The sequence below is a fragment of the Liolophura sinensis genome, chromosome 12 (assembly GCF_032854445.1).
Source record: "Liolophura sinensis isolate JHLJ2023 chromosome 12, CUHK_Ljap_v2, whole genome shotgun sequence".
NCBI classification, from domain to species: domain Eukaryota; kingdom Metazoa; phylum Mollusca; class Polyplacophora; order Chitonida; family Chitonidae; genus Liolophura; species Liolophura sinensis.
The window spans coordinates 4516873-4529281 of NC_088306.1; the positions used below are offsets into that span (position 1 = coordinate 4516873).

Here is a 12409-nt window from a genome sequence, read left to right on the forward strand (position 1 = left end):
ATGAGAATGTCTGACTGTAATACATGTACATGGACACACAGAAAGCAGATTAAGAAGATCAATGTGTGTATGATGTGCACACCTTATAATACAAAAAACGCTGGCTCTAAAATAGCTTGAAAAATAGTATTGAAATAATGAGATAGCTAGATCTCGTGACAATTCTACAGCCTTCATAAACAATGACACTAAATACATCAGTTGACGCAATCACACAATCTCTTCTTTATTTTAATACCTGTAACAATTCTTCGTCCATCAGCCAGGTGCATTTCTCCACACTCCACCTGCATTTTCACACAGTCATGCTAGGAGGTGTTTACTGTCTTACCTGTAGCAATTCAGCGTCCCTCAGCCAGGTGCATCTCTCCACACTCCACCTGTGTTTCCAGTCATGCTGGGAGGTGTTTACTGTCTTACCTGTAACAATTCTGCGTCCCTCAGCAAAGTGCATCTCTCCACACTCCACCTGTGTTTCCACAGTCATGCTGGGAGAAGTTTACTGTCTTACCTGTAACAATTCTTCGTCCCTCAGCCAGGTGAATCTCTCCACACTCCACTTGTGTTTTCACACAGTCATGCTGGGAGAAGTTTACTGTCTTACCTGTAACAATTCTGCGTCCATCAGCCAGGTGCATCTCTCCATACTACACTTGTGTTTTCACACAGTCATGCTGGGAGAAGTTTACTGTCTTACCTGTAACAATTCTTCGTCCATCAGCCAGGTGCATCTCTCCACACTCCACCTGTGTTTTCACATAGTTATGCTGGGAGAAGTTTACTGTCTTACCTGTAACAATTCTCCGTCCAACAGCCAGGTGCATCTCTCCAGACTCCACCAGTATTTCCAGTCATGCTGGGAGAAGTTTACTGTCTTACCTGTAACAATTCTCCGTCCATCAGCCAGGTGCATCTCTCCAGACTCCACCAGGGTTTTCAGTATACAGGTGACATGCGTGGAGGCCTTGTCTGCCTCATCCACTACCAGGATGTGACCCATCTTCACCGCTCTTACCTGCACACAACAACAGCTTGAGTTACCCTACAAACTTCTACACATATTCCACTATTTCCATGGTATATATCTTGGCTTGCTAATTAGGGGGATGTTATCTGAAGTGGATAAGTTATCTGATTATTGCTATGAAAATCATATATAAGGTAAAACTAAAAATATAGTTTATTGGTAAAATCTGTTGAGGATTTAAACTATTCAAGCAAAGCTCGAGCAAGCCAGGTGACGTTCTCGTGTTAATAAAACCAGAAACAATTTTAGAATGCGTAAAGTCCATTTGAATATCTTATTCCATGGTCATCCGACAACAATGGGGCCACTGACATCACATGAGGTTTTTGCTATTCAACATTACACTGCTACATTTTATCATTCAAAAAGCACACACATATAGATCTATGAATGTATTTGCTGATTTGACCTTGAAAGTTTTTCAGATGTGAAGTAAGTGATACACTCTGAGTCATGACAGAACATGGTAGAATCTGATATTTTAACACATTTTTACCCAGTTAGGAAAAAAACAACAATAAAATCACACCAATTTTCCTGTAGAGCCTTTAATGGTTTTTCATGTGATATATACTTCATTTTAGAGTGGTCTTTGCCTTTTATAAACATCTCCATAAGCAGATGAAGAATTAGAGGCCAGGTCTATTCAATCTGATGTCATGTTGTATCATGATATTTTACAAAACTTCACATTTCCTGGATTCCAACAACTTTCCATCATAAACTTGCTGACAGAGCCATTTTAATTTCTGTTTTAAGATAGTTACTTTGCTGATCAATATAAATGCCGAAAGATTGAAGTATAGTGAAATACAAGCAACCTTTGGATAGTTGAAGGTTTCCTCCGTGTTCTGACCGGTTTCCTCCCACCATAGTGATGGGTGCTGTCATATATTAAGTTAAATATTTTTGAGTACCCGATAAAAACACCAAACAAACAAACAAATAAATCAATAAATAGTGAAATACATGCAGTCATGTGAATAATATCATAAAGCTTAATGTGGTACAGTGCTTGGTCTCCTGTAAGTCAGACCGAGCTAATGCCAGCAGAATTATCTCCCTTTGCGGGAACATACCAACAGTGAGTCCTTGTATATGATGATCCCATCCTGTACAGTCAGCTGTAAGTCAGACCAAGCTAATACCAGTATGATTATCTCCCTTTACGGGAACATACCAACGGTGAGTTCTTGTATATGATGATCCCACCCTGTACAGTCGGCTATAAGTCAGACCGAGCTAATGCCAGTAGGATTATCTCCCTTTACGGGAACATACCAACGGTGAGTCCTCGTATGTGATGATCCCACCCTGTACAGTCGGCTGCAAGTCAGACCGAGCTAACGCCAGCAGGATTATCTCCCTTTACGGGAACATACCAAGGGTGAGTCCTCGTATATGATGATCCCATCCTGTACAGTCGGCTGTAAGTCGGACCAAGCTAACACCAGTAGAATTATCTCCCTTTATGGGACATACCACCGTGAGTCCTCGTATATGATGATCCCACCCTGTACAGTCGGCTGTAAGTCAGACCGAGCTAACGCCAGTAGGATTATCTCCCTTTACGGAACATACCAACAGTGAGTTCTCGTATATGATGATCCCATCCTGTACAGTCGGCTGTAAGTCAGACCGAGCTAACGCCAGTAGGATTATCTCCCTTTACGGGATCATACCAACGGTGATTTCTCGTATATGATGATCCATCCTGTACAGTCGGCTGTAAGTCAGACCAAGCTAACGCCAGTAGGATTATCTCCCTTTACGGGAACATACCAACGGTGAGTTCTCGTATATGATGATCCATCCTGTACAGTCAGCTGTAAGTCAGACCGAGCTAACGCCAGTAGGATTATCTCCCTTTACGGGAACATACCAACCGTGAGTCCTCGTACATGATGATCCCACCCTGTACAGTCGACTGTAAGTCAGACCGAGCTAACGCCAGTAGGATTATCTCCCTTTACGGGAACATACCAACGGTGAGTCCTCGTATATGATGATCCCATCCTGTACAGTCGGCTGTAAGTTAGGACCGAGCTAACGCAGTACGATTATCTCCCTTTACGGGAACATACCAACGGTGAGTTCTCGTATATGATGATCCCATTCTGTACAGTCAGCTGTAAGTCAGACCAAGCTATCACCAGTAGGATTATCTCCCTTTACGGCAAACATACCAACCGTGAGTTTTCGTATATGATGATCCCACCCTGTACAGTCGGTGTAAGTCAGACCGAGCTAATGCCAGCAGGATTATCTCCCTTTACGGAACATACCAACGGTGAGTCCTCGTATATGATGATCCCACCCTGTACAGTCGACTGTAAGTCAGACCGAGCTAACGCCAGTACGATTATCTCCCTTTACGGGAACATACCAACGGTGAGTTCTCGTATATGATGATCCCATTCTGTACAGTCAGCTGTAAGTCAGACCAAGCTAGCACCAGTAGGATTATCTCCCTTTACGGCAAACATACCAACCGTGAGTTTTCGTATATGATGATCCCACCCTGTACAGTCGGTGTAAGTCAGACCGAGCTAATGCCAGTAGGATTATCTCCCTTTACGGAACATACCAACGGTGAGTCCTCGTATATGATGATCCCACCCTGTACAGTTGGCTGTAAGTCAGACCGAGCTAATGCCAGTAGAATTATCTCCCTTTACGGGAACATACCAACGGTGAGTCCTCGTATATGATGATCCCACCCTGTACAGTCGGCTGTAAGTCAGACCGAGCTAATGCCAGTAGAATTATCTCCCTTTACGGGAACATACCAACGGTGAGTCCTCGTATATGATGATCCCATCCTGTACAGTCGGCTGTAAGGTAAGCGTCTGAACAGTTGTGTCTCTGAAAAGACAAGACAAAAACTGATTTGAAAAGCTGATTGCTGTTTCAATTAATTTTCATCATATGATACTGTAAATTTACATATCACCAAAGCATACAAATGGATAAATGTTAACACTGAAATGTCATGACTCAAGAATTACATGTGTAATGTATGAAATCCAGCACCTTGTAGTTACTTGTAAAAAATTTTCAGTGGACTTTCACAAGAAAAATATTTATAGTATTCAACCTTCACTGCAGTATTCTATTTATTATTTATATTTTGACAATGTCAGGTGTTTGAACAAGTCTAATCAATACTTTTCGCTGTAGGCCTTCACCGACTTGTGTATGTATGTGACAGCGTAAACGATGTCTTTAATGACGTTGTCTCTTGTTGCTGACATGCGAATGTTAAAGTTGACAAAACCTGAATTGTGACATCATCTTATCGCAATGACAAGCTTCCTTTCTGAAGTCATGGCATTTATGTGTGAAATGTCAAAATGTATAAACAAAAAAAAAGTGATATCTAACTGAGTGAAATATCACTTTTATCAATGAAGGAAATCCTGACATTTCATCACTGCATAAATAATAACATTCTTTAATAACATTTCCTGCACATTTGTTTTTGAATTGGTTTTATTTGTTGTCTTCCATGTGTAGTGGTTTTTTTTTGAGCATCGCATTACTAACAGTTGCCACAAAACCACTCCCGTATTCACCACTGATTACTAGCAAATTGTTTATTTTAAAGTAGTCACCTAGATTATTTCAAAACCAGTCGATTTTTTATTCAAAAAGTGAAACTTTTTTTAAAATTGTTCAAGGTAATTTTTGTTTCCAAAAATGGCAATTAATTCAAATTAGTTTCTACAGTGCCTGTTTGGAGTTCGAAATAAATAAATTATATATTAACATTCCCACATACATGTACTGTATGTAGCGATATACTTTTTCTGTAATTATATTATAGGTGTTGATAAACTTCTTACTATCTGATGAAAGACATTCAATACTTATACATGTATTAGCAGTGGCTCAGTTTTAAACAATATTCCCTACTTCTTTTTTGGAACTGGTATCAAGTTCCATAATTACATCTCTGTGTCCCCATGACAAGCACACGCCTGTGACAATGCAATGATATTCCCGTGGGCAATTCAGCAAGTCAAGGAATCTGTAGATGATTTTGTTCTAGCCCACAACCTGATTGCCCAACAGCAGTAGATGTTCCTCTAACCAGATCTTTGTTCATTTCATTCTTGCCCACAACCTGATTGCCCACCAGCAGTAGATGCTCCACTAACTAGATCTTTGTTTATTTCATTCCTGCCCACAACCTGATTGCCCACCAGCAGCAAATGTTCCCCTAACCAGATCTTTGTTTATTTCTTTCTTGCCCACAACCTGATTGCCCACCAGCAGTAGATGTTCCTCTAATCAGATCCTTGTTTATTTCATTCTTGCCCACAACCTGATTGCCACCAGCAGTAAATGTTCCTCTAACCAGATCTTTGTTTATATCTTTCTTGCGCGCAACCTGATTGTCCAACAGCAGTAGATGTTCCTCTAATCAGATCCTTGTTTATTTCATTCCTGCCCACAACCTGATTGCCCACCAGCAGCAGATGTTCCTCTAACCAGATCTTTGTTTATTTCTTTCTTGCCCACAACCTGATTGCCCACCAGCAGTAGATGTTCCCCTAATCAGATCCTTGTTTATTTCATTCTTGCCCACAACCTGATTGCCCACCAGCAGTAAATGTTCCTCTAACCAGATCTTTGTTTATATCTCTCTTGCCCACAACCTGATTGCCCAACAGCAGTAGATGTTCATCTAACCAGATCTTTGTTTATTTCATTCCTGCCCACAACCTGATTGCCCACCAGCAGTAGATGCTCCCCTAACCAGATCTTTGTTTATTTCATTCTTGCCCACAACCTGAATGCCCACCAGCAGCAGATGCTCCACTAACTAGATCTTTGTTTATTTCATTCCTGCCCACAACCTGACTGCCCACCAGCAGTAGATGTTCCTCTAACCAGATCTTTGTTTATTTCATTCTTGCCCACAACCTGATTGCCCACCAGCAGTAGATGCTCCCCTAACCAGATCTTTGTTTATTTCATTCTTGCCCACAACCTGATTGCCCACCAGCAGCAGATGCTCCACTAACCAGATCTTTGTTTATTTCATTCCTGCCCACAACCTGATTGCCCACCAGCAGTAGATGCTCCCCAATTTCCCCAATTTAGACCCACCTATATACAAGCACATACCTGTGAAGCTGTAGATACTCTCGAGGGCGATTCAGCAGATACAGGAATCTGTCGATGATTTTGTTCTTGCCCACGCCCTGATTACCCACCAGCAATAAATGCTCCCCCAGCAGATAGTCTTTGAGCATGTCCTCCATCACAGATAAATGCTGAAAGTATTAAGAGAAAACGTCAGTTCAAGTCAATGAAATGATTGGACAAATTCCATTAATTTATAAATCAAAACATTCTTTCCAAATTTCACTTCGATAGAAATTATGGTATGTGACTTGAAATGCTAAATTATACTTCATTCCTAAAACATTTATTAAAGTAAGTAATTCAGACGTGTGATACAAATAACACCAGCCTGGAAGTTAACAAAGCTTGTAACACAAAAAAAAATGATAACAAACCCAGAAAACTTGAGAGTAGCAAACTTGAAAAGAATACAAACTCATAGATATGTAAATCCAAATGTTGGCACAGAAAGAATACAAACTCACAGACATGTAAAACCTAAATGTTAGCACAGAAAAAGATTACAAACTCACAAACATGTAAATCTAAATGTTGGCACAAACATTATACTCTCCATATTGCTGAACTGATCCCAAATAGAGGCACAAGTCATTACTAGCGATCAAGAAAACACAGGCTCTGTAAGAGGTACAAGTAATTTACTCTGTCCACACACACATATACATGTATTATAACATAAAGTCGGGAGACCTGGGGTCAAACCTGGGTCTGGCCATACCAAAGAATTTGAAAATGGTATTTGCTGCTACTTCGCATGGCACTGAGAGGTAAGAGCAAAGAAATAGGAATGGTTGGTTCAATGTAATCATAATGTGATTGGGTGGGGTGTCATGTCTGGTGTTTTTGGCACAATATTTCAGTGGCAGCAGCACTTTGGTGACATGGGCTCGTCCTTCCAGAAGACAACACAATATATGTACACACACCTAATGACTCCTTGTCATCATATAACTGAAAAATTGTTAATTGTGATGTAAAACCCAATCATACATACATCTATATAACTAATATAACATACCTGTGGATTCTCATAGAAGAGAATGTCCGGCACCTTCATCCTGTTCTCTGGGTTATAAACGGACACCTCAGTGTTCCCGATTCTCAGAATGTTGTCTTTGACTTCACCTGAAGTCAGATTGTGCTTAATGTTCAATTCTCAGATTGTTGTCTTTGACTTCACCTGACGTCAGACTGTACTGAATGTTCAATTCTCAGGATGTTGTCTTTGACTTCACCTGAAGTCAGACTGTACTGAATGTTCAATTCTGTCAGCAACCTGCAGATGGTCGTGGGTTTCCCCCAGGCTCTGCCCGGTTTCCTCCCACCATAATGCTGGCCGCCGTCATATAAGTGAAATATTCTTGAGTACGGCGTAAAACACCAATCAAATAAATAAATAAATAAATGTTCAATTCTCAGAATGTTGTCTTTGACTTCACCTGAAATCAGATTGTACTGAATGTTCAATTCTCAGAATGTTGTCTTTGACTTCACTTGAAGTCAGACTTTAGTGAATGTTCAATTCTCAGAATGTTGAATTTGACTTCACCTGAAGTCAGACTGTACTGAATGTTCAATTCTCAGAATGTTGTCTTTGACTTCAACTGAAGTCAGACTGTACTGAATTCTGTGTACATTGTTGAAATTATACTTTTTTTGTAAAACCCTGAAATTGGCCAACCTAACCATCATAGTTTTGTCTTAAACATTGAATAAACTGGTGTATAAGTCACACTGAAAAGTGTTCTTTCATATGTGAAAGACGACCTTGGGGCTATAAACCAGGATATGCGTACGGTACTAACATGTCACAGATCGCTCCACTGCTTCCATGGTAACCTGTTGTTGGGGTTTAAGAATATCTGCTTCTTCCAGGGACTGCTCCAGAGCAGTGCGAGCCAATCGTGGTAAAAACCTACATGGAATCAAATACAACTGAATATACATAGACATCTAGCACAAAATAACAATTACTTGCGCTTTCACCTCAACTGATCAAATAGACAAGTGAGACACCTTTATTAATCACATAAGTGCCAGTGAAAGGTTACAAGCCAGTTCAAGGTTTGTTCATGGTAGGCATGCTTGTACTCAGCTAGTCTCTTGTTTTTGGTCAGCCTGAGGACTGGCTGTACACAGTTGGCTGCTCACTGGGGGATATACTGCCTCCCTGAGGCATTGATAGGATAATACTGCCTCTCTGAGGCACTGATTGGATGACACTGCCTCCCTGAGGCACTGATTGGATAATACTGCCTCCCTGAGGCACTGATTGGATAATACCGCCTCTCTGTGGCACTGATTGGATAATACCGCCTCCCTGAGGCACTGATTGGATAATACCGCCTCCCTGAGTCACTGATTGGATAATACTGCCTCTCTGAGGCACTGATTGGATAATGCTGCCTCCCTGAGGCACTGATTGGATAATACCGCCTCCCTGAGGCACTGATTGGATAATACCGCCTCTCTGTGGCACTGACTGGATAATACTGCCTCCCTGAGTAACTGATTGGATAATACTGCCCCTCTGAGGCACTGATTGGATAATACTGCCTCCCTGAGGCACTGATTGGATAATGCTGCCTCCCTAAGGCACTGATTGGATAATACTGCCTCCCTGAGGCACTGATTGGGTAATACTGCCTCACAGACATTATATTTATTTATTTATTTGATGGTGTTTTATGCCGTACTCAAGAATATTTCACTTATGCGACGGCGGCCAACATTAGCGTGGGAGGAAACCGAGCAGAGCCCGGAGGAAACCCACGACCATCTGCTGGTTGCTGGCAGACCTTCCCACTTACGGCCAGGGAGGAAGCCAGCACGAGCTGGACTTGAACCCACAGCGACCGCATTGGTGAGAGGCTCCGAAGTCATTACGCTGCGCTAGCACACTAACCATCTGAGCCACGGAGGCCCCACACAGACATTATAGGTTGTTGACACACTATAAATTTCTGCATTGTTATTTTCACTGCACTGAGTTAAGATGTAGAAGAATTGTGTCTGTTTTTACTTGAACTAATAACTTTTTACCCCGTGGCACAATGCACTCCATAGAGGTTACACCAAGATGACATAATGCTTTGACCATTGCCTACAACAACTGCTCATGTTAGGTTGATTTTTTGATATGCATCACAGAAAAGTGCAATCTGCATGTGCTGTTGGGCATGGCACAAAGCAAAAAGTAGGGGTAATATATTTTAGGAGATATTTGAAGCTGACAACTATGTTCCGAAACTTGTGTGGTTGAAACACGTTTAAGTGGTTCCTACAGCAGCCTACAGCATATCATTGGTCAAGCTTCATTAAAAGATTTACCTGGAGAGACAAGACTTCTGAATGGCCGAGTAGAGATCGTCTGAGGGGTACTGCGCAAGACGACGGGCAATCCTTAACAACTGACGAGTAGACAAGGATGATGCCAGGGACAAAATCTGAAAAGGTTTAAATATGTGCAACATTCAGTAACTGAAAAATTCAGTAATTTAAGAAATGCAGTGACTACGCAAATGAAACAAATTTTCATCCTAAAGTCACACATTTTTTTCCTGATTGTGTGAGATCTGTTCATCTTTGAAGGTATTCTGAAGTGTCTTTGGAAAGTGGGATGATATCCTGCTGGATGAAAAATGTAAGTTTCAATCATAAATGTAATATCTGTCTATAAAGCATGCAATTTTGCGGGAAGGGACCAATATTTCATTTAATGATTTGAAATAATTTCTGTTGGTTGCCTTTTTCATCAGGGTCAGACATTAAAAAAAAATAAAGGTTCTAGTCTCAAACAGTAAAGGTGACGTTGTGTAAAAATGAACTTCCATATGGATATGGTTTTTAAAAAAAATAGCATTGACAGCAAAAACAAAATTCCAAAAAGAACGAAAAGAAATTCCATGAAAACTCTAACAGAGACTTTAGAGTAGGGCCCATCTGGACAAACTCTGAGTTAATCTGCAACAGTGAAGCGTGTTATAATGATGAAGCGTATTATAATGATGTGTGTTATAATGATGAAGCATGTTATAATGAAGCGTGTTATAATGATGAAGCGTATTATAATGATGAAGCGTGTTATAATGATGAAGCGTGTTATAATGAAGCGTGTTATAATGATGAAGCGTGTTGTAATAATGAAGCGTGTTATAATGATGAAGCGTGTTATAATGAAGCGTGTTATAATGATGAAGCGTGTTGTAATAATGAAGCGTGTTATAATGATGAAGCGTGTTATAATGAAGTGTGTTAAAATCATGAAGCATGTTATAATGAAGCGTGTTAAAATCATGAAGCATGTTATAATGATGAAGCATGTTATAATGATGAAGCGTGTTATAATGATGAAGTGTGTTATAATGATGAAGTGTGTTATAATGAAGCGTGTTATAATGATGAAGCATGCTGTAATAATGAAGCGTTTTATAATGAAGCCTTTTATAATGATGCGTGTTATAATGATGAAGCACGTTATAATGATGAATCGTGTTATAATGAAGCGTGTAATAAGGATAAAGCATGTTATGAGAGGGAGGTTTACATGTGTCTCAATCTCTCAGGTGTTAAACTCACTGTGGGATCGTGTGACTGTCTCATCTTGTGAACAAAGCTCAACAGCGATGACAAATCTGGTGAAGTTGGCACCTGCGGAAAAAATTAGTTAGAAAAAAGATTAATGAACCTCAGCCACATATTCAGACTCTTTCAACCGGCTAGTTTACAATTTCCAAAAAGTTGTTCAGTCAGTCAGTCAGTCAGTCAAATTTCTGATATGATGTCATTCAACATAGGTCAGTCACTTAAGCTCGGCATACACAAGAGCTTAAGACAAGACTCAACCAAACCGGTCCATCAGGGTTACCCTAATTCCTCAACCTTTTTGCATACATGTAGAAGACAGGAAGACAGGAACACAGGAAGAGCAACTTCCTGTGTAATTTATGCACATTTTTAATTTGATTTTGGAGAAAAAGCTACATTGGTTGGGTTGATCAATTTGAGGGCTTAAGAACAAGTATAATTTTATCAGTTTACACAAAATAATGCCTTCAGAATACGCTTGAATAAACACCTTGCAAACGTGCAAAATGAATTACAGTAGTCCCAGCCACTGCAGGACATGAACGTAAGACTTTGGACTGAGCCGAGGTACACGTAATGATGACTGGAACACGACTTCATTAGTCTTTACTTTGCATACACCAGCGCTTAGGACACGACTCAACCCGATTGTTGTGTCTTAAGCTATCGTGTCATTAGGGCGCCTCAGCCGTGGTTAATGCGCCAGTGTGCAATGCTCTTAATTCCAACGATGATCAATTTTTACAATTTTCTTTACACTTCTTAACTCACCAGTTTTTGTAAGACGTCTACTTCTTCTGCCATAGACAGCGGTCTCATCGGATGGTACAGGAAGGCGGTGAGAAGTTCAGGGGTCAACCACTGCTGTGTACTGCTCCCTACAACCGGTGGTTCTGCTAGCGCAATGATGCGGAACGATGGGTGGATGGAAAATATGGATCTGGATTGAAGATGAAAAGTCAAATCTAGAGCATTGTGTTTTTCAAAGAATAATGGAATTGAAATATAATGAAATACGTAGGACAATCTGGGTTTAAGATGCATGGCCAACAACTTTGTGGAAGGGTTTAATAAAGCACTCGCGTGAAAATGTAAATCAGTAAAACTGTGTGCAATTACATGTACTTGACAACCTATGGATGGAAGGAAAGTAACGATCTAGATCAGACACGAAATGTTGGCGCAAAGGGAAATTTGATTATTTGTTTGTTTATTTGATTGGTGCTTTACGCCATACTCATGAATGTTTCACTTATATGATTGTAGCCAGCTTTATGTTGGGAGGAAACCTTACACAGTATGGGGGAAGAAATTTGATTGGACAGTTTATGGAATAGTGAATCCGGTGCATGATACCAAACTACCCACCTGTTAATCATGTCTGTGTCCGTCAAATCATAGGTTTCTTTGATCTGCTCATAGCGATCATGTCGGAGAAGTCGGGTGCCATCAAACAGGGTAAGTTCACGATCGTGGACAAGTCTGGTGAGAGACAAAAACAAGGTCAGTGTAGTAACCTTTAGGGTATAAACATTTTTTTTATTTCTTCATTATGCTGGTGTTTAGAATCAGGAATACTACAATGTGATTTGTGTATAGCACTGATTATTTTTTTCACCACACGAAATATTAAAATTAAAC

The 12409-nt window shown here is 40.4% G+C and overlaps 1 protein-coding gene across 1 annotated transcript in view; it reads right to left on the reverse strand.

Annotated features, from left to right (window-relative positions):
* The window catches only part of LOC135479059 (von Willebrand factor A domain-containing protein 8-like), a 61413-nt gene that overhangs the window by 33708 nt on the left and 15296 nt on the right, over positions 1–12409 (reverse strand). Inside the window, exons 15-23 of the mRNA XM_064758775.1 lie at positions 12137–12250; positions 11540–11708; positions 10760–10831; positions 9512–9627; positions 7987–8096; positions 7200–7306; positions 6161–6309; positions 3817–3892; positions 880–1015 (exon numbers count right to left, since the gene is read on the reverse strand). Coding sequence (XP_064614845.1) covers positions 880–1015; positions 3817–3892; positions 6161–6309; positions 7200–7306; positions 7987–8096; positions 9512–9627; positions 10760–10831; positions 11540–11708; positions 12137–12250 — 1049 coding nt within the window. The remainder of the gene's footprint in view (positions 1–879; positions 1016–3816; positions 3893–6160; positions 6310–7199; positions 7307–7986; positions 8097–9511; positions 9628–10759; positions 10832–11539; positions 11709–12136; positions 12251–12409) is intronic.